Source organism: Miniopterus schreibersii, assembly GCF_964146895.1.
Source record: "Miniopterus schreibersii genome assembly, chromosome: 1".
Taxonomy (NCBI): Eukaryota; Metazoa; Chordata; class Mammalia; order Chiroptera; family Miniopteridae; genus Miniopterus; species Miniopterus schreibersii.
This window is the reverse complement of record NC_138101.1, coordinates 141,266,302-141,292,049: the sequence shown is the minus strand read 5'-3', so window position 1 is coordinate 141,292,049 and position 25,748 is coordinate 141,266,302. Positions and strand designations below refer to the sequence as shown.

Below are 25,748 nucleotides of genomic sequence, written 5' to 3'. Positions count from 1 at the left end.
AGATTAGGGATGGGGTCCAATCATGGTGGAGGCTGAAAGCAGACAAGGTGGCCACTGCAGACAGTAAAACCTGCCTGCAGTGATTGGGTCTCCTCTTCTGCTTTTCAGGTCCTGGGTGAGATGACAGAACTACTGTCCTCCTGTAGAAATTATGACAACTACCGGCGAGCCTATGGGGAGTGCACCCACTTCAAGATCCCCATCCTGGGGGTGCATCTCAAGGACCTCATCTCCCTGTATGAAGCCATGCCTGACTACCTGGAGGATGGGAAGGTGAACGTCCACAAGCTGCTGGCCCTTTACAATCATATCAACGAACTGGTCCAGCTGCAGGAGGTGGCCCCACCCTTGGAGGCCAACAAGGACTTGGTGCACCTGCTGACGGTGAGGCTCACCTGGGAGACGATAAATAAGCACTGGGTGTCAGGCACCACTCTCTGCACCTTACCAAATATTAGCTCAGTTAATCCTCATACAAACTAGGAAGTAGATACTGCTATTACCCTTTTTATGGATGGGGATATGGAGGCACAGAGACATAATTGTCCAGAGGACTAGACATTAATAAGCAGTAGAGCCTGGGTTCAGACCCAGGGATTAGGACCCCAGTGGCTGTCCTCTTCAGCAGTATGCCCTTCCAACTCCTAGGAGTGTTCCCCTCTTCCTGCAGAAGCAGTCAGTCCTAAGCTCTGTGGGAGGAGCTGAGAGCAGATCAGGACACGGGCTTGGTAAGAGATGGAGACTGTGTGTTCTCATAAAAAAGGACAAGCAACGAGAAAAAAAACACAGGTTCATTATTTGGATTCCTGTTCCTGGAGGTATTCAAGTCAAGGGGAAGTGAACACTTCAGTAGTGCAGGGACCAGGACTTGAACTTTGAGTGCAGGGGGATCAGATGACTGCCTTCCAGACCTGCAGTTCTGCAGCTCACCAGCTGTGTGACTGCGGGCATATAACTCTAAGCCCCGTTTCCTCCTCTGTAAAACCAGAAGGATTCGTCTAGGAGCTAACTTCAAACTTCTCTTTCAGTTCTGAAGTTATACAGTCTTTAATGTGCTTTTTTTGCAGAATGGAGTAAGTATAGCTTCTTCCTACCTCACAGGATGATTCTGATAGAGCCCCGGGCTTTGCATCCAGCTGGTGTCTAATCCTAGCCCTTTCTCTAATGGCCAGGCAGCCTTGGTCTTGGCCTTACACACCATCATCTGTGGAAAGATGTACAGAATCTTAACTTTGGGGGATCACAAATCCTCTGATGAAAGCTTTTCATCCCAGAAAAATATACATAAGACAGATACTTTTGAGTTCTGAACCTCCTGAAGCCCATCCATAGATTATAGGTTCAGAACAAGATTATTTGTAAGACCTCTCTCCTCTAAAATGTTGTAGTTCTAATATATATGTGGAATTTATTAACTCTTAATATTGTTTAATAATACCATTATTTAAACTGGGTTCTGGTGCGATAATCAAGTTTTTATAGTATCAGGCCATGCAAACTATTCTTTCAGATCATCTCTCTGCTCGGGGATAGAACAAGTGAAGTGTGGACCTTTTGACCACATAGGGCCTAAAGTCTACATAAAGGCTTAGAGATTAAACTGTAGTTTAAGTGAGACCATCTTGAGACTTCTCCAAAATTTAAAAACATTTTAACAATTAAGAATGTTGGCCCTATTGCGAATTTAAAAAAAAACTACTAAGAGCCTAGAAGAGTACACCACTGGTAAGGAAGAACCAAGAAAGAAATCTAGCATCCTAACAGTTAACCCTGTTGTTTTGATCCACAGTTATCCCTAGATCTCTACTACACTGAAGATGAAATCTATGAGCTTTCCTATGCCCGGGAACCAAGGAACCACAGAGCTCCAGTGAGTTTTCCTATTACGATTCTTGCAGGTAACAGGTGTATTCATCTGAAGGAACAGACTTTCAGTTCAGTTTCATAAGAGTATTATGTTTCTACTGTGTGCCCAGCCTTATGCTAGGAACAGAGAAAGCTTCAACATTTGTGTGAGGAACAGTTCCTCACCAAAGAGCCTAGTCTTTTTGAAGGGGTAACTGATGTGTGAACCGTAACTAACTAAATGTCGTGAGAGCATGAATGAGTGGTGGAGTCAGTGGTTTACATTAGAGATGGGAGAGAGTACTGTGGGCCAGTACCTCCCCCTCCCCCTCCTATTTACTATAAAGTGTCCCCACATTAGTGTCCCTTCTGTGATTTGTTGATGAAAATGCGAGCAATATGCACACTATCAGAAGCTAACTTCAGAGGATTTCCAGCTTGGTAGATAGAGCAGCCCCATTGTGCTACAGTCCCTGGGTCAGAAAGAGCAGGCTATTAAGTCTTTTGACCCCCTGTGCAGAGAGGACCACAAACAGCACGGTCCTCGAGCTGCAGTCAGAACATCACAGGATACCTGGCCCCGGTTCCCTACAGGCAGGTTTAAGTACCCATCTACCTTCTAAATGACCAATACTTCCCCACAGTGTCCTGGGAAGCTTCCCAGCCCCAAAACAAGTGGTACTCAAGGGAAGGGAGTTGCCTGGACATGTGAAATTCAGCTTACCTGTTCAGGTAGCTAAATTTCATTGTCTATACCGAAGATCAAGTTCTACCTTCCTACTGTAATGGAAGATGTTCACTGAAAATATTTGATAGATCCCATTTTCAGAATGTTAGAAGGCATTTCAATGGAAAGGGTACCTTCTTGTTTTTAGAAGACATTTCAATTTGGGCCAAGTCTTAAATACTTAAGAGTGGGTTCCATCTCAGCTTGTATAGGCCTCGGATTTTTCTTATGTGTCTTCCTGCCTTTTAGCTATTTTCCGCCTCATCTATCTCTCTACTAAATAGTGAGAGAGAACAGAGAGGGAGTTTAAGTGACCCTCTTTACTCTTTGTTGGTAGCTTTGACAAAGGTTTGAAGAGAGGGAATTGAAACAAAGGTAGGTTGAGAACTTTATCTGTAGATGGAGATAATGTATGTGAGCAACATCTTGTAAACAGGAAGACACAGTGCTCGTGTTAGCTAGGATTACCGTTCTAAATTTCAGGGTGTGGGCTCTCTGCTCCTTGCCACAGCACATAGTTGGGGGTTGTCCGCAGCCCTCAGGTAGTGAGAAAGGAAGGAGCTGTGGATTATATTGCATTTGTCACGGGGATGTCTCTGTGTATTTCATTTTAGCCACTAACACCTTCAAAGCCACCAGTAGTAGTGGACTGGGCCTCTGGAGTGTCTCCCAAACCGGACCCAAAGACTATAAGCAAACACGTCCAGCGGATGGTGGATGTAAGTACAGCCAGGCTTCGTTTTCTATGTCGGGAGAAGGGGAGGGGGTGCAGCAGTAGAAACAGGGTGAGAAACTTGAAACTCACTCCTATGTGAGCACAGGGAACCACGTTTCTCATACTGTGGCTCTAGAACCGTCCAGGAGTTACATTGTGCCAACACATTTTGGCCTTAGATGGGGGGAGGTGAGCCTCCTCTTAAAGACCTAGGAGGACAGTATATATTTAAAGGTTGCCAGTTGATTTGGGGGCAGAAAGGTGTTGGAAAAGGTTTGAGTAAAAGGTAATGAGAATCTGAAAATCTTGGCAGTACTTGATTCAGACCATTCCAGCATAACAACAGAAAAGAGTGAGCCAGAAAGTGACAGGGCAATGAGCAGCTGAGGACAAGAATGGGGAAGGTGCACTTCCAGTGGAGCTAAAGCTTCAGAGAAGGTGCCATCTGAGCCCAGCAGTGAAGGGCAGAGTGAAGGGAGAGCATCCTCTGGGCATGAGCGAGGAGCACACTAGCCAAGGTGGCGGAGTAACGGTATGCTAATGCATCGAAAGCACCTGGCCACGCCCAGATGTGACCACACATCGTTGCAGCAGCTTCGCAAGCATGTTCCCTTGTTCCTCTCATTCTTAACCCCTTTGTCGTTTATCTAAAGGAAGAAATGATTGGTTTCCTTTTTTCACAGTCTGTCTTCAAGAACTATGATCATGACCAAGATGGATACATTTCTCAGGAAGAATTTGAAAAAATTGCTGCAAGTTTTCCATTTTCATTCTGTGTGATGGACAAAGACAGGTGAGAGCTTGCATAGGGGAACATGTGGTTATGAGTCCTTTGGTAAAAGCAGTGTGTGGTGTGTCACTAGAAGAACTTATAAACTTGGATGTGCTGCTGCTCTGATCACTTAATACTAGGGCTAAGATATTGGGGCTGAGAGAGCAATCATCAAATGAATGCCTACCTGGCTTTGGTTTGGACCACAAGAGACCATGAAGCCAGTTTAGGAATAGTCAGCTATGAAATTTTAAAAGTTTAGTCTTCCTTCTTGTTTTGTCCTTACAGATTATATGAGAAACTAATATTTATTAATAACCTGCGTATTTACTTTTTGCAAGGTTATATAAGTTTTATCTTCATTCTCTATATAAAACCAAATATATGGTTGGTGGGTTCCAGGTATGTATTATGCACTTTCTGAAGTCAGAAACTGCATCATAAGGTATTTTTCTCCCTATACACACAATTTTTCCATCATTTCTTTTTTAAGTCTTGTAGATAGTGGTTAAATTAGTTGGGAAAACCTAGGTTAGCCAAAGAACTCTATAAAAATGAGTAATGCTGTCTCGACTACTTATTACAAACTATTCGTGTATGATTAAGAGGAGGGCTCATGGCAGCAATGACCAGGTAACACCTCCTGTACTAACATTCAGGGATGAAAAGAAAGGTGAACTTCTAGGGTTGGAAGCCACCCTTGACCCCCCTCACATCCTGGTCTGTCGTCCACTGCAGGGAAGGCCTCATCAGCAGGGAAGAGATCACGGCCTACTTCATGAGGGCCAGCTCAATCTACTCCAAGCTGGGCCTGGGCTTTCCTCACAACTTCCAAGAGACAACCTACCTGAAGCCTACTTTCTGTGACAACTGTGCTGGATTTGTAAGTTCTTCTTAGAGTGCCTCAGGGTTGAACTTGGGGAGGAGTATCAGACAAGTTAAATAACTAAGACAGGCACAGACCTCACAACCCTTATCAAGTGATCCCAGCTTAGAGCCTAAGCAAACACCTAGAATAACCAGGTCCTCAAATGTATGGCTTCACTGGCCCTCATCTTTACCCATTCCTTCCTGATTTATTTTTCTCTCTGGTACAAGGCCTTGGGTAAATGGTAAGGAAGAATTAAATTCGGTATATATATTTTTAAGTATTATATATTCGTATGCTGTTCCAAATGTTAGGAAAAATAAATAGGCAACATCATCATCACCCCTCCGCACTTCAAAAGGAACTACCTTTAAGAAGTCATCTGGGTTCTGCCTGTGCTCTGTCCCACCCTGACCAGCAGTTTCCTCCCAAACCTAGTCCCTCACCCCAGACTTGTTCTTGGTCTGGGGTCCCTAGAAGCCTGTTTGTCCTACGATTCAACTTATGGCCTAGAGAAGGCCTGGCTCATAAAACCTATGAGCTTCTTGAGAACATGTGACTGATAACCACGAATCCTTCCTGTTTTCAATTTAAGGTCAGGAGGGACAATACATGTGAGAGAGAAATGAAGTTTCCCTCCCACTTGAGGTAGAAAAGTAGAATGAGGGAAAATCAAGGGTGGATGTCAGCTCCTAGCCTCCTACCAGATAGATGAGTGACGTGTGGCGTATTTTGTCTCTTGTCTCACAGCTCTGGGGCGTGATCAAGCAAGGATATCGATGTAAAGGTACGTAAGGCGCAGCTCTGTTGACTTGCATTGTTTTCCCTGGTCTTAGGTGTTCTCCTATAATAAAGCATTGTTTTTACTCATAGTAGTTGTCCATTCAGCCCGCAGCTTCTCAGCACAGCCTCCTCCTTAAACTGGCTTTCCTAGGGGAACTCCTGAGTGTGACTGCCACCACACGAGAGGAGTGCCTGGGTGACCAGTTATGCAGCTTCCCCTTACAAAATCCTCTCTCCACCTTGGAAAGAGGGATGGCTGGCAGGAGGTTATGCTCCCATAAGGCCTTGAGAGGTGGATCCCCAATGAAAGGCATAGAATCACTTTTGGAACAGAAGTGACTGCCAAAGGCCCTTGTCAGCTTCCATTTTATCAGTAGATACCTCATGAAGGAAAGGAGACCTTTTACTGCAGGGAAGGAAGAATAAGCCCTAACAGCTGGGAGCCTGCAGAGGATCTCCTTAGAGTAAGCAGTATGTGTGGGAAAACCGAACCACGTCTTCCCTCCAAAGAAAGATGATGCTTCTGAGACTCATGATAGGGGCTACGACAAAACTGTGCAACCCAGGATTGACCAAATGAGAATTCTGGGTTCATTAGCAATGCTAGGTGTCCTAGCTCCACAAGATAGGATGGCATGTGTGACAAGAGGGCCCTGTAAGAATGCAGTTTTGAGACCGTAGGGAAGAAACTGAAAGCCCTTCTGACCAGGTGTCTTGTCCACAGACTGCGGGATGAACTGCCACAAGCAATGCAAAGACCTGGTTGTATTCGAGTGCAAGAAGCGAGCCAAGAACTCAGCAGCTCTCACAGAGAACAGCACCTCTGTGGGGCCAACGTTCAACCTCTGCTCATTGGGAGCCAAAGATCTGCTCCACAGTAAGGAGGCACTGGGAACATTCATTTAGAAAGTGCAATGAGAAGGGTGAAGTTTTCAGGGAGAAAAGATTACTTTTATCTGTCTCTTAATGGAAACCAGCACAAATCCCATTATGGAAGACACACCTGTATACAATGCACCCTGTATTTTAAGAGTTATACATCATCTTTGGGCACAACTGTCACATAAAATCCAAATTTTCATGGGAGGAAAGTGGCAGAGAGTAACACAGAGGTCTGGTGTCTAACTGTGAAGTCTGGAAAAGGCTATATACCTTTTTATACTCATCCTATGCCTCCAGAAAAGAAAGCATAATTATTTTAGAGTGAATATAACAATTTGTTCTGGTATTTAAATAACCGTATAATTTTGGGCTTTATTTGGGTAAATATTTAATGCTAATTTAAATTATGTTCCTGTAGGGAAAAATTAAACTAGGATCCTTAAAAGGTTTCTAATATTACAACTGTTGATTCACATTACAAATGCTAAGTAGAGAACTTTCATTGTCCAGAAGCCATTTGGCTATACCAACGCAAAGATGGGGAACAGAAATAGCTATGTAAAATTCTAATAGGAAAGCATACTTTAAAATTACTGCTGTCTTTGCAAAGCAGTAAACAGATGATCTGCTGTCTATCTTAAAGTCTACTACCCATCTCAAATTCGTCCACTCCTACTCTCTTTCTCCAAGAACTTACTACTTCTGGTTAATTTCTAGGCTGGCCCTGGGTCAGGCTGTTGGTTCTAAGAAGAAAACCAGAATGACTCCTCTCTCCTTTTCTAATCAGTATCAAAGGAGGGCAATAGATTTTGATACACTTCCACAAAGCTAGAACTTCCCTCTCACAGTTAAGCTGTGCCTATTGTACAAATGGGCAATACGTGCCACAGAGAATTCCTACCAGCTGTTCAAGGCCCCCTGTATCAGGACCAAATCCCAGGGTCTACTGAAGGTATTTATGAAACATGACAGCACTGAGGCAGGGGCTTCCATTTTTCTGCAGAAACAGAAACCCTCTAGGCAACCTTTGTGCAAACAGAAAAAGATACCCTTTCCTCAGGGTGAATACAGCCTGATACCAGTGGCCATAGTTTGGCCTGCAAAGTCCTCTTCATCCCCTAAATGGGTGACTGAAAATGAGTCCACTTTGGGCCTCTGGCATTCCTGTAACAATAAGAAAGATCTCATTTGAAACTGTGTCAATCTGAGTCTGCTTTTCTTACCCAGAGCACTAACATGTCATGTGTCTTCCTACAGCTCCTGAGGATGGACCTTTTCCATTCCATAATGGGGAGGCTGTGGAACAAAGTGAAGAAAGCAAAGATCGGACCATAATGCTCATGGGAGTGTCCTCACAGAAGATTTCTGTTCGGCTAAAGAGGACTGTCGCCCACAAGGCCACCCAGACCGAATCACTGCCTTGGATTGGCAGTGAGGGCCCTTCTGATCCTTTTGCACTGTCTTCCCCAAGGAAGACAGCCCAGGACACTCTGTACGTGCTTCCCAGTCCTACCTCTCCATGCCCCAGTCCACTCTTGGTCAGAAAGCGGGCTTTTGTCAAGTGGGAGAATAAAGAATCCTTCATGAAATCAAAGGAGGAGCTCCGTCACCTCAGACTCCCAACCTACCAAGAGCTGGAACAGGTACCTTTTCCTTTTTGCAGACTCTCTCAGAGAAGCGGGGCTAAACCAGGGGAGGGCACGTAAACTGAAGGTTCAGTGCAGGTTGGTTACTAGCAGAATAAAGCAAGAAAAGAAAGGAAAAGAGGGATTCAGGCTTTCTCTCAGGGAAATGTGTGGGGGCCAAGTCACATTACATGGCCACAACCGGGTATGTACAGGGCTCCCTACTGCCTAAAGGTGCCATTTCAAAGTGCTAGCGTCAGGGCCCAAAACTGTTCACAACAGGCTCCTTGAGGAGAAGACAGTTCCTACCGATCCGTTTTGCCGTGCTGGCACCACTCCCCTTTCTAGATGGGACTTGAAAGTGACCTTTCCTAAGTCCTCCTTCCTTACACCTTTTACTCTGTCCGTCAGGGCTATGCTTTGGGGCCTTCATGGTTGCCTAGGCATCTTCCTTAAGGAAGGTAGGTGATCTGTGTGCTACCAAAAAAAAAAAAAAAAAGTATTATAACTCGCCAAAGAAAAAGCCTCCCTCTTAATGTAAATGAGGGGAATAATTTCTAACATCAGATAATGTGCTGATCTCTACATATGTTAGAAGAGCTAAGTCAGTAGTAGTTGGCAAGTGCATAGCCAAATATATCTAGCAATGTAACCTATAAAATGGTAAGAATTATACTACTGGGAGCTGCTTTTTTCTGTTAGGCTCATAGTGTCTAATAAGGGACCTAATGGAGAACAGGAGTTTGGGAATACGCTGCCAAAGATGTGAGAAGGGGATGATAAGGTTAAAAAAGGAAAGTAGGAGATGGAACAACAGGCAGTTTTCAAATACTCTACTCTCTAGGGTCAATTACTAATGTACTTCTTTTTGTTTAGGGTACAAAGCTTACACTAAGCTGGCTTAGACAGATTTCTTGTCATGGGGACAGTAGTTTCTTACCAATGGCAGATAAGTCATTTTAGACATAGGCTACATTAGACCCAACATTATCATTCACTTTATTAAAGGGGAGGAATGTCTATCTGCCTTTCCCGCCCCCCTAAAAAAAAAAAATCAAGGTTGGCAATGTTTTTGGAGGCCTATAGTTATAAATATAAAGCCAACATCCACCTAGGCAGAACTTCTTACATAATTCTACACGGTGCACTGAAACTGCAAGATGGCCTCAGGATTCCCGCCTTGTTCTCAGTGTTGTTCCTTTCCTGGCAGACTCCAGGATCTGAGTTAGAGACATGTTTAAAGAAACAAGTTACGGACATACTAGGAGGAACATATGAGAAAAGAACAGATGAAAGGTACTCTCTTGCTCACTCTATTTTAAGACATGCTTTAAGTCAATGAAAAGGTGGAAACTGCCAAAAGTAACTTTGAAGAAAAATGAAAGAAATCTTAAAAAGCGAACTCAAGAGAAGAAAGATCTTTACAAAGGTTTGTGTTTCTAGTCCAAGATGTTTCTTACACTACCTGCCTATTAAACTCTGTGGCCTGTTTGGTCCTCTGTGAAATACAGGGCGAGGACTCTGTATGCTCTCTAACATCTGCTTCAGATCTGGGTGTTGTACACACCCATGAAAAGGAACAGTGGTGTTGGCAGCACTACTACTTGCTGCAAAAAGAGTGTGGTGGAAATATTTCAGATGAGGGAGGCCAGAGTAATTCCTACCCACTAATACCAGAACTCATAAACCCTCTCACCAACTTCCCAGTTGCCTCTCTTTACTTTTTTTCTTGTCATACGGACCTAGGGAAAAGAATTCACAATTCCGTTTTAGAAAAACAGTAAGTCCCACTTTCCTATTAAGTAAAATCCTTACCATGACCAGTCTGTCTGCAATTCAATAGCCACATCCACAGCTCACCGTGAGCTTTAACTCTAAAAGGAAGTACATTAGTATTAACCCTACAGAAGAGTATTTGAAAACTGCCTGTTGACCCAATAACCTACTTTCCTACACTACTCTAGCAAAGGTGAAAAATAAACAGAATTAGAAAACTGTAACTATATATTAGAAAGGTGTGTTAACCACTTATTATAGTATAAAGACTTAAAGGAGTATTAAAAAGAACTATTATCTAATTTCTCAATGAATTCACAGCATAAAGAGGTAAACTGTGACATCAAAAATATAAAAAGGGAGAAGTAAAAGGGTAGAAAATTTATAGGCAAATGACAATAACGTGCTATTTTATCTATGATATGTTTTTTATAAGCCACATGGTTACCACAAAGCAAAAATCTAAAGTAAAGTTATGAAACATAAAAAAGAGAGACTGAACAAATTACCATGGAAATCCATCACTTTACAAAAGTAAGTGTAGGGAAAAGAAAAAATGGAGATACAAAACAACCAGAAGGCAAACAATAAGATGGCAGTAGTAAGTCCTTATACATCAATAAGCACTCTAAATATAAATAGATTGAATTCACCAATCAAAAGGCAAAGAGTGGACATATGGATTGAAAAACAAAAGACCCAACTATGTGCTACCTATTGGAAACTCATTTTAGCTCTAAAGACTCATAGCTCAAAATGACGGGATGGAAGAGGATATTCCATGTGAGTAGAAACCAAAACAAAGTGACTGTAGCCATACTTATATCAGACAAAATACTTCCAAGCCAAAAACAATAATGAGAAAAGGTACAATTGTAAATACATATGCAGCCGTCACTGGAACACCAAAATATATTAAGCAAAAACAGATCTAAAGAGAGAAAGAGACCATACAATAATAGTAGGGGCCTTCAATACCCCACTATCAGCAATGGATAGATCATCCAGACAGAAAATTAACAAGGAAATGTTAGAATTGAACCACACTCTAGAACAAATCAACTTAACAGACATATATAGAAAATTATATCCACTAGCCACAGAATATATATTCTTGAGAGCACAGGGAACATTTTCCAGGATAGATCATATGATAGGGCACAAAACAAATCTCAGCAAATTTAAAGATTGAAATCATAACTATATTTTCAGACCACACTGGTATGAAACTAGAAATCAACAAGAGGAAAACTGAAAATTTACAAATATATGGAAACTGAACAATCATTGGGTCAAAAAATCAAATGGGAAATAAACAATCACCTTGAAAATGGAAATACAACATATCAAAACTTATGGGATGCAGCAAAAGCAGTTCCAAGAGGAAAGTTTACAGCAACAAATGCATATCGTAAGAAATTAGATCTCAAACAACCTAACTTTACATCTCTTAGGACTAAAAGAACAAAACAAAAATCAAGCCCAAAATTAGCAGAAGGAAGGAAATCATAAAGATCAGAGTAGAAATAAATGAGAGACAAGAAAAAGAACAGAAAGGCCCAACAAAACTAAAAGCTGATTTTTTTGAAAAGATTGAAACTGACAAGCCTTTAGCCAGATTAAGAAAAAGACTCAAATAAAATTAGAAATGCAAAAGGAGATATTAAAACTGTTACTACACAAATTCATGAGACCACAAGAGACTATTATGAACAATTATATGCTAACAAATTAGATAACCTAAAAGAAATGGATAAATTTCTAGAAACACACAATCTACACAGATAGAATCAGAAAGAAATAGAAATCTGAACAGACTAATAACAAAGGGACTGAATAGTAATGAAAAACCTCCCAGCACAGAAAACCCCAGGATAAAATGGCTTCACTAGCAAATTCTACGAAACATTCAAAGAAGAATTAACACCAATCCTTCTCAAACTCTTGAGGAGGGAATACTTCCAAACTCATTCTACAAGGGCACAATTATTACCTTATTACCAAAGACAGGTAAGGGCACCACAAGAAAACTGTAGACAGTATCACTGATAAATACAGATACAAAAATTATCAACAAAAATTAGCAAACTGAATTGAAGAACGCATAAAAAGGATTATACACCATAACTAAGTGGGATTAATCCCTGGGATGCAAGGATGGTTCAACATAAGCCCACTCTCGTCAGTCTTATTCAATATAGTACTAGAAGTCTTAGCTAGAGAGATTAAACAAGAAAAATAAATAAGTCATCCAAAACAGGATTATCTGCAGACAATATGAGCCTGTATATAGAAAATCCCAAAGATTCAACCAAAACACTGTTGGAACTAATCGACAATTTCAGTAAAGTTGCAGGATACAAAAATCAACATACAGAAATCAGTTGCATTTCTATACATCTAAAAAAGAAATAAAACTTTCCCATTCACAGTGGCATCAAAAACAAAAAAATACTTAGACTATATTTAACCAAGGAAGTGAAAGATCTGTACAATGAAAACTACAAGACTTTGCTGAAAGAAACTGAAGACATAAATAAATGGAAAGACACCTGTGCTCATGGATTAGCAGAATTAATACTGTTAAAATATCGACACTGTCCAAAGCAATCTATAGATTCAATGCAGTCCCCATCAAAATACCAATGGCATTCTTCAGGAAATGGAAAAAACAATCCTAAAAATTATATGGAACCACAAAAGACCCCAAATAGCCAAAGCAATCCTGATTTTTAAAAAAATTGGAGGTACCACACACCCTGATTTCAAAATACACTACAAAGCTACAATTATAAAAACAGTATGGTACTGGCACAAAAATAAACACATAGACCAATGGAACAGAAAAGAGAGCCCAGAATTAAACCCCTGCTTGGACAGTCAGCTAATATTCGATGAGGAACCAAGAGCACACAATGGGGAAAATATAGTCTCTTCAACAAGTGGTTTTGGGAAAACTGGAAAAAAACATGCAGAGCAAGGAAACTGGACGTCTTACACCACTCACAAAAATTAACTCAAAATGGATCAAAGACTTAAACATAAGATCTGATATTATAAAACTCCTGAAAGAAAACAGGGAAGACGCTCCTCAATATTAGTTTTGGCAATGATTTTTTGGGGGATATGACACCAAAAGTAAAAATACCAAAAGGAAAAAATCAACAAATGAGACAGACTACATCAAATCTAAAAGATTTTGCAAAGCAAAACAACAAAATGATAAAGGCAATCTAATGGGAGAACATTTTTGCAAACTGTCAGATAAGGTGTGTGTGTGTAAAAAACTCATACAACTAATAACCAAAAAAATCCGATTAAAAAATGGGCAGCTCTGACTGGGTAGCTCAGTTGGTTGGAGTGTTGCCCCATACACCAAAAGGTTTTCAGGTTCGATCCCCAGTCGGAGGCATACGGGAGGCAACCGATTTATGTTTCTCACATCAGTGTTTCTCCCCCCACCCCCTTCCTCTGTCTAAAATCAACAAACATATCCTCAGGTGAAGATAAAACAAAATGGGCAAATGAACTAAACAGACATTTTTCCAAAGAAGACGTACAGATGGCCAACAGGTACATAAAAATGTGCTCATCATCACTAATCAGGGAAATGCAAATCAAAACTAAACTGATAAATAAAATAGAGATATAGAACCATGGAGCAGTCAGACGAGTTTCAGATGGAAGTGTGGAGATTAATCAAATAACTTAGGTGCATATATGCATGACCTATGGGCACAGACAATAGTGTGGAGAAGGCCTGGGGGAGCAGGAGGGATGCAGGGTGGAGGGGATCAATGGGGGGAGGGGACATCTGTAATAGTTTCAACAATAAATTTTTTAAAAACTACAATGAGATATCACCTCTATACCTGCTTGAAAGACTGTCATCAAGAATATAAGCAATAAGTGCTGACAAGGACATGGAGAAAGGGAACCCTTGTGCACTGCTGGTGGGAATGTAAATTGGCACATCTACATCCATTGTGGAAAATATGGAGGTTCCTCAAAAAATTAAAGGAGAACTACCTTATGATCCAACAATTCCACTTCTGGGTATTTATCAGAAGAAAGTGAAAACACTAACTCGAAAACAAATGCACCATCATGTTCACTGCAGCATTATTCACAATGGCCAAGATACCGAACAACCTAAGTGTCCATAGACAGGTGAAAGGATAAAGAAAATGTGCTACACGTATACAGTGGAATACTATTCAGCCATAAAAAGAAGGAAATCTTCCTATTTGTGACAACATGGATGAACCTGGAGCACATTAGGCTAAATGAGATAAGTCAGAGAAAAACAAGTACTGTATTGTATCACTTATATATAGAATTTTTAAAAGCCAAACTTGTAAAAGCAGAGAATTAAATGGTGGTTACCAGGCAATAGGGGTGGTAAGATAGGACAGATGTTGTTTAAGGGTACAAACTTACAAGTGGTAAATTAGCCCGAGATATAACGCGCACTACAGAAATTATAGACAACAATGTTGTATTAAAATCATCCAACTTGCTAATACTAGAATTATTCCAACTACTAAAAAGGATAATTATGTAACATGATGGAGGTGTTAATTATAGATACAGTGGCAATCATATTACAATACATAACTATCAAATTAACATGTTGTACACCTTAAATTTGCATAATGTTATGTGTCAAATGTATTTCAATTAAAAAAAAGTCAAGACTGGAAACCAACTGGTGTCCATATAATTAAATCACTGAAAATTAGATAACTAGATCCCAGTTTAGAGGATGGCATAAAATTCCTGTCTTTAAGAAAAGAGTTCATTCGTTTTCAATGATTTGGGGGTAAAAACACTTGGAGAAAATGAACTATGTTCTGAGTGACTACTTTCATACCTCAAACCAGACCAGAGACTATTTCTGCCAAGTGTAGGTCTCCTGCTTACACAACCTCAAAGGTTTTGTCATTATCCACCTATAGCCCAGGAATAGTTTATTCTGCCTGTTAGCCATTAGCATCTTTGATATGATTAACAAACACTAATTGCTATTTGCACATGCTCATTTGATGTTTAACTTGTTATTTTCTATTCAGGGTAAAATAACTGTCTTGAAAATAGTTTTTAATGCTCAGCCACAATGAATGGGAGATGTCAATCAAGTATAGTACTCCCAATATTGTAACTGATTTGCTATTCATTGCTGCTTTATTAACATACTTCATTCTTCTTTCTCTTTAGGAAATAAATACACTGAAAGCAGATAATGATGCTCTAAAGATCCAACTGAAATATGCACAGAAGAAAATAGAAAGCCTCCAACTTGCAAAAAGCAATCATGTCTTAGCTCAGATGGAACAGGGTGACTGTTCTTAGCCCCCAAACTCCAGGACCACAATCTGTAGATAAGTGTATCACAGATCTCACTTCCCAAACCAATTCACACAAAGAGCCCCGGGAACCTTAAAGGGTACTTTAAAAAGGAAAAGCTAGTCAGTCTCCCCCCGCCGCCCCCAATGTGTGTGACACTGTTTTTCTCTTCCAGCCAGTTGAATCAAAGGAGGAAAACTGAAGAATGCAAACTCTTTCCATTCATACCACAAACTTTTCTTCCCTGAGACTAATGGCAAAAGCATGATAATGTGACTATAGTTTTCTGACAAGGTAGCTTCTCCTATGTGGCCTGCCCGGCTGCTGCCTCCTTAGAACTAAAATCCCTGGTAAATGAATTTGCTTCCTTCCCCGGGGTTTTCTGTGAACTGAGGGATTTACTTTGTTCCATCCAAAGCTTAGTTATAATATTAAAGTAGATTCACTTCCTCTACATTCCAGCATTCTTTATGAATCTGGTTCCCAATTCACTACCTCAAATCTAATCAATTAGCCTTTCCCCTGTCCTTCCTCACAGCACTCATACACACGAGGATATCTATCTAGAAATGAACTTCTAGAGATATAGGCACAAATTGTGGGGGCCTAGTCAACCAGATGACATTATCCAGTTGCAGATCAACTCGTCGTTTTAGTCTCAAAGTCATAATAAAATAAGTAATCAAATTAAATGCCTGAAAACATGGCTATTATCATCTCATACATGACTGGATAAATAGCTAAAATAAACATAAGGCAAACATGATGTTTGTCCTCATATAATCTACAGTGGATAGAATTAGGACTTTATGGCAATTTTTTTTAAAGTCTGTTTAGCTCTTTTTTTTTAAAGTAACTATTTTTGAGCTGAATTTATGCTTATACTACCTTCACTGTTAATACTATTTAGAAATAAGCTAATTGGATCAGAGCCTTCAACAACAGCTGACAGCGTGTATATATGTATATATGTATTATGTAAATACAGTATCAGGCATGCATGTGACCTGGAATTTTGTTTCCTCCTTCATAAAATGTGGAAGCAAATTAAACAACTTTTAGTCATTCACACAAATTCACAGATGTAAAGTTCAGTTTGTTATAAGGTAAAGAATTTGCTTACAATGTAAATTGTATTTGGCAAAATCACGAGAGCAAGCCCTGTGAGTTATCTATTAATGAAGGTTAATGATAAATGGACTCATTTAGCTCACTGGGTAACTGTTCACAAACTCCTTTTTCAGACTCTGTCTCTAAAAAAATTATATGATCATTTTCTTTGGGCAGGGGGGGACACTTACCTTCCATGCTTGGAAAGCCTGGTACCAAACTGACTTGAAATTCATAAACAAGTTGGCCTGCATATCAAGAACATAACCCCAACCATTAGATGTTCCAAACCTAAAGCCAGCAACACCAAGTCTTAATCAGAATGCAAAGTACATATACAGTGTAGCTTCCCTGGAGGATTCAGACCATTAAGACTAGTTCCCATTTGCATACCTCCTGGTACTGAGCTTTAGTAATAAAGCTAGTGACTAGTTTTCCGTTATGTTTTAAAGAATCACTTTACACACAGACTTACCCTTTCCTAAGTCCAAACTCAAAAATCCCACCATCTGGTATGTAAACTTATAGAAGCTACTGTACTTTGCTACTTACTTTATAGGGAACGACATGAGTTTATGATAATCTTTTTAAAATTCATAGCCTTGGCCATTATTCTTTTCCTCTGATATAAACCAAAAATAGTACAGCTCAATTTTTTTTAAACATAGCCATGTAACAATTTTTTTTTTCATTTTTCTTTCCCTCAACCAAAATACAGATTCCAGGTTAGTTTCTACATAAAAAATCTGTAATCTATAGGAATTCAAAAGGTCAGTCCCCTAATTAGTCAAATTAACAAGGCTAGAGGGTCACAAGCATTCTGGAACTTACCACTGAAATGGACAGGAAGCAGTAATTTCACAGGTTTTTACAGCCCAGCTAGGGCCAAAGTAGTACAGTATGTAAATATTTGTGTGGAATCTACAGAAATCATCTGGAATAGATTTTTGGTTATTAAGCCTAGGATACAAACTTTTTTGTCTTGTACTGACTTGAGATAAGTTTAGGCATATATTTATCTGCCAAAACAATGACAAACTTTGTTAACAGCAATGTCACTTCTCATTTTCTTTAGTAATTGACTTGCCTTTTTACTAGTTGTGAATTTCTGTCTAAAAATGTATTATGTAAAAGAACTGTAAGGAAAAAGCAAATGTATAGATTGTAAAGTTTTTTTATACCTAATGTAAGTTTTCTTTGTGTAATATTTATATGATAAAAGACATTAGGATCCCTATAACATAGATGCGTTGTATTTGTTCTAGTTTGTGAATATGTAGAAACTTCCCCTGACTTTTTACTATAATCCACAGCTGAGACCACTCCCCTATCATACTAACCAAACACTTCTGGAAGGAAAAGCAAAGGAACTAATAATTATTCAGTATATTTTTTTCTAAATATTTTTATAACACAAGGAAGTAACAGTACAGAAATATTCAACCTTTTCCCATCTTACTGCATGACGACTTACAGTAGACCCCCAAATATTAAGTCTATAAACACTTAACACTGAAGGAGACAAATCTGAGGCTGTCATTTCTCTGTGGCTTTGGTCTTTAATGCCACAGTTCTAAGAAAACTAGCAAGTAGAGAACCTTTGAAGCTGTGGGTGAAATTGGCAGAGGATGATGGTTCGACCTAGTGTACAGACCACCCAGAGCAATTCATTTGTGCTCGTGCTTATTTAGTGATTAGAGATAGCCGTGATTTCCCTTGATCGCCAGCCATTTTCTGTTTAACCAGACCAATGAAAAAGGGAGAACATTCCACACTCACTCGGATTCCAGCACAGAATGGATCAAGACGCACTTGGATGTGGATGTATTTGTCATTTTGGCAATTCATAATACTGTATACAAAATAATGAAGCTACTCTGACAACCTGAACCTAAAGAAGAGATTAAATTTCCTCTCCTACAGCCCCTATCCCATTCCAAATATCTGTCCTGTGCTCCTTACAATATATAGTATGATTGCTCAGAACATTCTCTGGTCACAAATCTTTTTTGCCTTTTCAAAACTACTTTTGACACAAATACAGGTAATTAAATGTTTTTGGTTTAAAATGTGTGTTTTTTCTATTTAGTGAGGCAAAGATTCTCTGCTCTGCAGAACACAAGGGAATAGTTTCAAAGAAAACACCCGATCCCCTCTTTTGCTGAGAGCTAATGTGTAATGGTGGGTGGTTATGTATGGACAAGACTCATGTTCTTTATACACACAAGATGTGAGGACAGTTACCTTCTTTAATCCAGAAACTCCCAGTAAAGACTTATCTATAGATGCTGTTAGATAACAAAGGCTAAACCAAGGCAAGAAAAGAAAAGGAGGGAAAACAAGGTAATAGGAAAAACTAATGAGAACCAGGCAAAAAGGAATGGAGAGGAAGCACAAAACAAAAGGTGTTGGACTTTAGGAAGCATTCATCATACTCTACATCTGTATTGCGCTCAATGTATAAAACATTTTCACATTATGGCCTTTCACATTAAGGTCCCAGAGTACCTTACTGCTATTTTAGATATTGCTTAGCACACTCTTCTACAAATTTTTACTGAACAAAGATTATCATGAAAATCTTAGCACAGAAGAAATAAAATATTTGAGTCTGGACCACTCAGCTTTTTATTTAAGAGGAGTTTATAGGAATGTAGAAGCAAGTGCTAAACTTAGATAAGATTTACAGAGTCCTGTGGATAATCTAACAGCACTCCTATGAAGGTACAAAGAAATCTTACAGAAATTGTAAACTAATGTTTCTGTCATTATTCATAATCCTTTAGCGATAAAACTTGAAGGTAGTTGTAAACCCCTTCTGTGTCAGCAACTAAAGCTCCCAAAATGAAATGAGACAGAAATATAAGAGTTTTAAATGGACGTTTTGTTTTAAACTAGTAATTCTATTCAAATATTTTACTCCAGTGGACTCTGCTTATGTATTTTTAAAAATTATTTTTCAGAGGTCATAACTACTGATAAAAGTGTTTTCTTAATTATGGAAAACATTCTTCTCCAACAATTACAAATAAAATTAAGTCTCTTCATTAAATATAAGCACATTTAAAAATAATCTAACTTTACAAATAACCAAAAAAATTCATTTTCCTATACTAATTTCTTTGAAGGGTATCTTGAAAAACACATGGCCAAGACTGCAATATATATAGTATTTACTTTGAAAGTTTTAACATTATTTTAGATTTCACCACAGGGTTTACTATAAAAACAAAAAACCTGCCAAATATCAAATACCATTTGTCTACTGGTACTCAGCTTTCTATCTATTGAGTTGGTTAGAGCATAGAAAGTTGTTATGCACAGGTGCTGACCAGAAGCCTACGTCGAGATACGGGCTTTACAGTGGGAATTTAAAAAATCTGTGTGGCTCTCTCTTTTTCTCTCTGTCTACATTAAGAGAAAAATGCATTACTTGGCCCACCTCTTAAACCATTCACAATAGGCCCATGATAAATTCCCCACAAATTTCACTTGTATTTACGTCTTTATGAAACAACCCGAGTAGGACTCAAGCATCACATTCCTCAAATGAGGACAGATCAATCCTTGAGACCTTTGGTCATTTTAATCCATAGACCCCTCAGCTAGTACCATGATTCAAATTCACAACTCTACATCACCAAGTCTTTGACTGCTCCAACCACCAAAACACATATAACCCTTCTCTCACCCTGAGTTTTCCAAATCTAGCTGTGAATGAGAACTACCAAGAGATGCTTCAGCCTACCTCTGATCTATTAACATTGGAAATTACTGCTCTAATCCTACATAATACAGTTCAGTCTGCCATTTAATATTCCGATTATCTAAAATGATGACCTGAAGGATGATGAAAGAATTTATAGGAATATTTTTTACACCATCATGTAAAACTGTTTCATGTCTTTGTCCCTGTAGAGTAATTCTGACCTCAATCTAACTTTGCTTTGTCAAACAAAATCACAGATTTCAAATCCAGTTGGAAAATACATGAAATATGCAAACCAAAAAGTAAACTCAGGCTTCAATTAATGGAACTTTAACAGAAACCTGGGCAGAGGAATCACTATAAAAGAAAAAAACAAGTCATGACAACTACCTATCAAACAAAACTATCAGTCCCTTTCCCTATTTTGTGAAGTAAAATTAATAAATACAGATGAGGCAACAGTCTATTAACAAGCGGGGTCTGTTTTATGTGTCTCAAACCTGAATAAAATACAGGTAACAATCTAAATTCAATCATAACAATAAAATACTTTCCATTTTCCAAGTCTGATGGTAATAAATATTTACATTTTTAAAAATAGCCTTTGCTCATTTTTTTGGTTTTTTTTAAAAAGACATGACATGCTCAAGGGTACACAGAATATGAAAAAAAAATTCATCACTCTAAGAAATCAAATAGTAGTACAAAACAATGCTCTTACATATTAACCCAATTCAAGAATGGTATCAAGGAATCTAACATGGTGTTTACTTCATAGATGACATTCAAGTATGTTATTTAGAACACTATGCCTAATGTATCTATCAAGAAGTAAGCACTGCTAATTTTTGTAGTTTTTAATATCTTCTATATCCACCACCACCTCCTCCATATGGATCTCCATAACCTCTCCCACCATAGCCCCCTCTCCCACCATAGCCCCCTCTCCCACCATAGTCTCCCCTCCCACCATAATCTCCCCGACCTTGGAAACCTCCTCCTCTACCACCCCCTCCCCCACCCCCTCCCCAGCCACCTCTTCCACCCCCACCACCTCCTCTACCACCACCTCCACCACCCCAACCACCCCTTCCGCCGCCTTCTTGTCTCTTTTGCCAAGGTGGCATTTCGGGTGGTGGTGGTTCGATTTCATTTGGCCGTCCTCCCCTGTCAGGCACCCTTCCCATCAGCACCTGTATGAAGAAACATTTTCTTTCAGTTTCTAATATTTTAAAAGTTAAAATTTACATAAAGGATTCAAGTAATACTGAACTTACTGATCTAATACAGAAACCGAAGCCCAATATTTAAGGACATGAAAGTATCAGAATGGCAGTATGAATTAATATTGAAAATATAAATGTGATGTGTGACAAATTCCTCACAATGTGGTATTCTTTTTAAACTAGGGAAATATTTCTAAAACTTAAAGGCTTGTTATTTTCTATTGTTTACATTTGTTTGGCAAATTCTGTAACAAATGTAGTACCCATCATACTAAGAAACTTTTTAAGTAAAACATTAATACACATAAACTACAGACCCTAAATTAAATTCATATCCTTTTATACAACAACAACTCTGGGCTTTCCATTGTCCCTAATTTGGTAATGGACTAACCAATAAAAGACTATTTCTAAGCACACTTTTATTTCAACAAGTATGAAGTATATGTGATAACGTGGCTATAATGAGGTCAGAGATTAATAATTACTATAATCCAAGGTAACACCGCAAAGAGATACAAGGATTCTTAATGAACTATTCCTCTCTAGTGAGAAACTTAAGCTCATTAACTTTCAATGATGACACTAGTTATTATTAAAAAAATAAACATCCTTCCTTAACCATGCTTTACAATACTTTGAAGAACAAACCAAGAATTTAAGACCCCATAATTCTGTAGAAAGGCTCTACTATATATGCCCATGAAGAGAGAGAGACAGACAGCAGTGAGGAGGGTGCCTCCCCACCAACCATGGCCAAGGGTAAGCCAAAGAGCTTTCTACTAGTCTCTTTCAGGAAGAAGGTAAAACAGTAACTGCCTCAACCAAACTGACCTACGAATCAGTTAGGTTCTACTTCCACTGATTCTCTAACCCAAACTACGTTTTAGTAATTTATGTCATAAATAAAGACAAAAAGTACAACATTCTCACCATGGGGGCAAGGTTCAAAATATGTAAACATTCTTTTAAAGTCAGCAATAATGTCCTAATTACCAAATCCAAAAAACAGCTTTTCTTGGTTGGTATTCTCACTGATCTCTCCACCAAACATGCTATGTTGGTGGGTATATGAGATCACTGCTCCAAGAACTGATAACATTGCCTTCAAAAGGACATTCTAACATTGTCTTTGTTCATCTTTCTACCCTCTGAAAAAGTCCCAGAGAGAACCCATCAATGTTCTTCCCTAATGCCCAGGTTTCTGATACACAGTTCTGTTCTATATCACTAGTAGCCTCTTAGAAGTACTTACAAAATTTGGAATTCAAAAAATACATCCTGCCATGTTGATATTTTAATATAGAAAATTAGGAACACCGACCTAGCTACAGGGCAAGGTTATACATGGTAGCGGCGATGATTTGATTAAAGTTGCTACCATGTGCATTGACACCACATAATGTGTGCTGGTCTGTGTGCACACTTTCTACCCTGGAATAAAATTTATAAACTTTCTCTTGGCTTTGCATCATGTCCAAAGGGATACTACTGGGTTGGCTTATACTTGCAATACAAAAGGGAAAGCCATTTAGTTAAGCTAATGATTCAGAAGGAAAGGAATGGGAGAATGTTGGCAGATACCTGCTGAGTAGGTATGCTGAATGCTGTCATCCTTATGTTTATCCTACACCAATCTCGGGCTTCTACATACGTTGGCTTTGAAGGACCCTCTTATTTCCCTTGAAGATTTAATTAAATTCAACCACATTCTGTCAATTGTTTCAGTTTCAGTGGAATCTTATATTTCTGGTTTAGTATAACAAGAAATTGGTCTCTCAAATGCAACATAAATAAAAAAGATTGCCCTCAAATAATTAGACTATAAATTATAAACTCAGAAAAGAGATGGGCAGTTCCACTTAAAGAAGTAGAACTCTCGATGCAGTCAAGAGTAAATAACCTGATGCAAGATATTAACTAACATACAGGGTGGGGCAAAAGTAGGTATGAAAAATACAATAATAAATAATAATGTAAGAATACACTCTGTATTTCGAGGGCTCACAACTGTAAACTTACTTTTGCCCCCACCCGGTATTTAAAGACAGGACACTTTCAGAAGATAGAGGAGGTTCATCTAAATTGGAAGTAGGAGGCATGAACACTAGTGCCTAACTGGGCAATAATGAGGCAAATTGACTGAGTAAACAACCATCCCTCTGGCAAGGTATCCTGCATTAAGGATACATTTCTCACTTTATTGTGTGAGAAACAATGTTTTGAAATTACCTCAATCCCTTACTTCTGATTTTTTGCTCTTTTGTAACAAAGTCTGTCATAGGCTGCTCTATCTAAATGAGTACATTCTAGTTGAGCTAACAAACATTCCAGACTAGTTTATGGTTGCTGCTGTTAAAGTAAAAAATTCAGACTTTCTGAGCTTAAGACCACTGTCAGAAAAATGGATCTACACTCTGAATGAGGAAACCTCTAAGAGACTCAGTAACTTGCCCAAGGTGATTCCTCTAGGTAAACAATAGAACTAGGATATGAACCCAGATTTGTATATACACAATCCCAAAGCACGTACTTCCCTTACACCAAGGATACAGGGGCTCTGTTAGTACCTGAAACAATTCCTACAGATTTTCAGTGACACAGAATGATTACAAAAGGGAAAGACAAATAATTCTTCCTAAAGCTATTGATAAAAACAATTCTTAATTCCTCTGAGTCAGGTAAAACTTTGGTTTACCTTATGAATACAGAAATTCAAATGAACACGCACACAAAACTAAGCCTCGATGGACTGAAGCCCTGACGCCATCTTCTCTAGTTGACCAGGACACAAAAGAAAGACAGATTAAAGTATGTAAAAACATCAAATGATGATACTATAGATTCATTCTCCACTGTACTGAAAGAAAAACCTACCTTATTAATGGCGCATGCCGTCTTCTCTCGGCTAGAGCCGCTACTTGTCCTAATGATCTTGGACAGATCTTCACGAGCAGCAAGTAAATGTGCCAATGTAATCGTTGTCTTGGGTGACAAAGCATAACGCTTAGGCTGATAAATTCTTGCTATGTCATCTGTTTTCACCTAAATGACAATAGTTAAGGAAAGAGCAATGGCAGTCATAAATATCTTATCATTTGTATGTAAAATGAAATAAGTAAACCAACAGATGCTAAAATACACAACTACCAGTATCAACTGACTCATTAAAAACTAACACAAAAAACATTCCATTCATAATAAAAGAAAACAAAACACCTAAAAATACCAAAAACACACACAGGACCTTTCAGAAAAAAACAGTAAATCTTACAAAAACAAAAAGAAAATTTGAATAAATGGAAGAAATACCAATTTTTTGGATGGGGACAGTGAATATTATGTTTCCCCCCACATTAATTGATAGATTTACTACAATCTTATTGGAATGGTTTTTGAAAGGATGAAGGAAATAAAAGGAATCTAAAGTTAATCCAGAAACTAAATATTTAAGAATGACTAAAACAACTTTGAAAAAGAAGAGTTCTATCAGGTATTAATATGCAATATGAAATTACCATCACCTTAACAGCTAACATTCTTTGAGTACTTACTGAATGTGCGAGGATACTGTTCACTTAAGTCATTTTTTTTATTCTCAAAATACTTGTTTAGAGTGGTTGTATTTATTACCTCCTTTATGCATATGGAGGGGGGAAAAAGGGTCTTAGAAAGCTTAAACAATTTCCCCCAAATACAGAGAGAATCCCAGCTTTGCCCACCTACTAATGAAGATCTGCTTGAACCCCAAGCATAGGTGTACCGATGACAGTATACTATCCTACCTCAGTCCAATTACATGGAACTTGGGGAGGAAAAATAGAGACTGATAAAACAAAAAAAGCAATTGAGATTCAGAGCCTCATACATGTATGAATGCAATAAATGACAGAGGGAATCAAGGAACAGTGAGAAAAGAAATGGATTATTTTTAAAATGGTGTTGGAATAAACTGTTGGCTATTTGTAAAAATAATAAGGTATACCATATTGGAATTCCAAAACATTGTTTAATGTTTTATCTTAAATTGAAAAAATATATTATAAATATTAAAATTTCTATACGTCAAAAAATAAAAAAATCAGAAGACAATGGGGAAAATATTTTCAACAAATAAAGCAACTAGCTAACTTCCTTAATATATAAAAAGATCAAAAGAAAAACAGGAAGATCCTAAGAGGAAAAAAAGACACAACACAAACATAAATTTTAAAAAAAAAAAGAGGAAATTGAAATGACTAACAAGCTTATGAAAAAAAGTTAAAACTTTACCAACAATAAAAACATACAAATGAAAAGAACTTAGTCTTTTTAACTGTGAAGTTAGCAATAAAACTGATAATATTCTAATTAAAGAGGCTAAA

General features: G+C 38.5%; 2 protein-coding genes across 2 annotated transcripts in view; one reads left to right on the top strand and one right to left on the bottom strand.

The window, feature by feature from the left end:
* The window catches only part of RASGRP1 (RAS guanyl releasing protein 1), an 82,133-nt gene extending 63,619 nt beyond the window's left edge, over nucleotides 1-18,514 (top strand). Inside the window, exons 9-17 of the mRNA XM_081155849.1 lie at nucleotides 109-384; nucleotides 1,790-1,870; nucleotides 3,187-3,291; nucleotides 3,971-4,080; nucleotides 4,798-4,942; nucleotides 5,678-5,714; nucleotides 6,435-6,587; nucleotides 7,850-8,235; nucleotides 15,211-18,514. Of these exons, the coding sequence (XP_081011975.1) occupies nucleotides 109-384; nucleotides 1,790-1,870; nucleotides 3,187-3,291; nucleotides 3,971-4,080; nucleotides 4,798-4,942; nucleotides 5,678-5,714; nucleotides 6,435-6,587; nucleotides 7,850-8,235; nucleotides 15,211-15,345 (1,428 nt within the window). The 3' untranslated portion in view covers nucleotides 15,346-18,514. The remainder of the gene's footprint in view (nucleotides 1-108; nucleotides 385-1,789; nucleotides 1,871-3,186; nucleotides 3,292-3,970; nucleotides 4,081-4,797; nucleotides 4,943-5,677; nucleotides 5,715-6,434; nucleotides 6,588-7,849; nucleotides 8,236-15,210) is intronic.
* A 2,106-nt stretch (nucleotides 18,515-20,620) lies between these two features.
* The window catches only part of FAM98B (family with sequence similarity 98 member B), a 29,728-nt gene continuing 24,600 nt past the window's right edge, over nucleotides 20,621-25,748 (bottom strand). The window contains exons 7-8 of the mRNA XM_081155847.1: nucleotides 24,262-24,429; nucleotides 20,621-21,351 (exon numbers count right to left, since the gene is read on the bottom strand). Of these exons, the coding sequence (XP_081011973.1) occupies nucleotides 21,016-21,351; nucleotides 24,262-24,429 (504 nt within the window). The 3' untranslated portion in view covers nucleotides 20,621-21,015. The remainder of the gene's footprint in view (nucleotides 21,352-24,261; nucleotides 24,430-25,748) is intronic.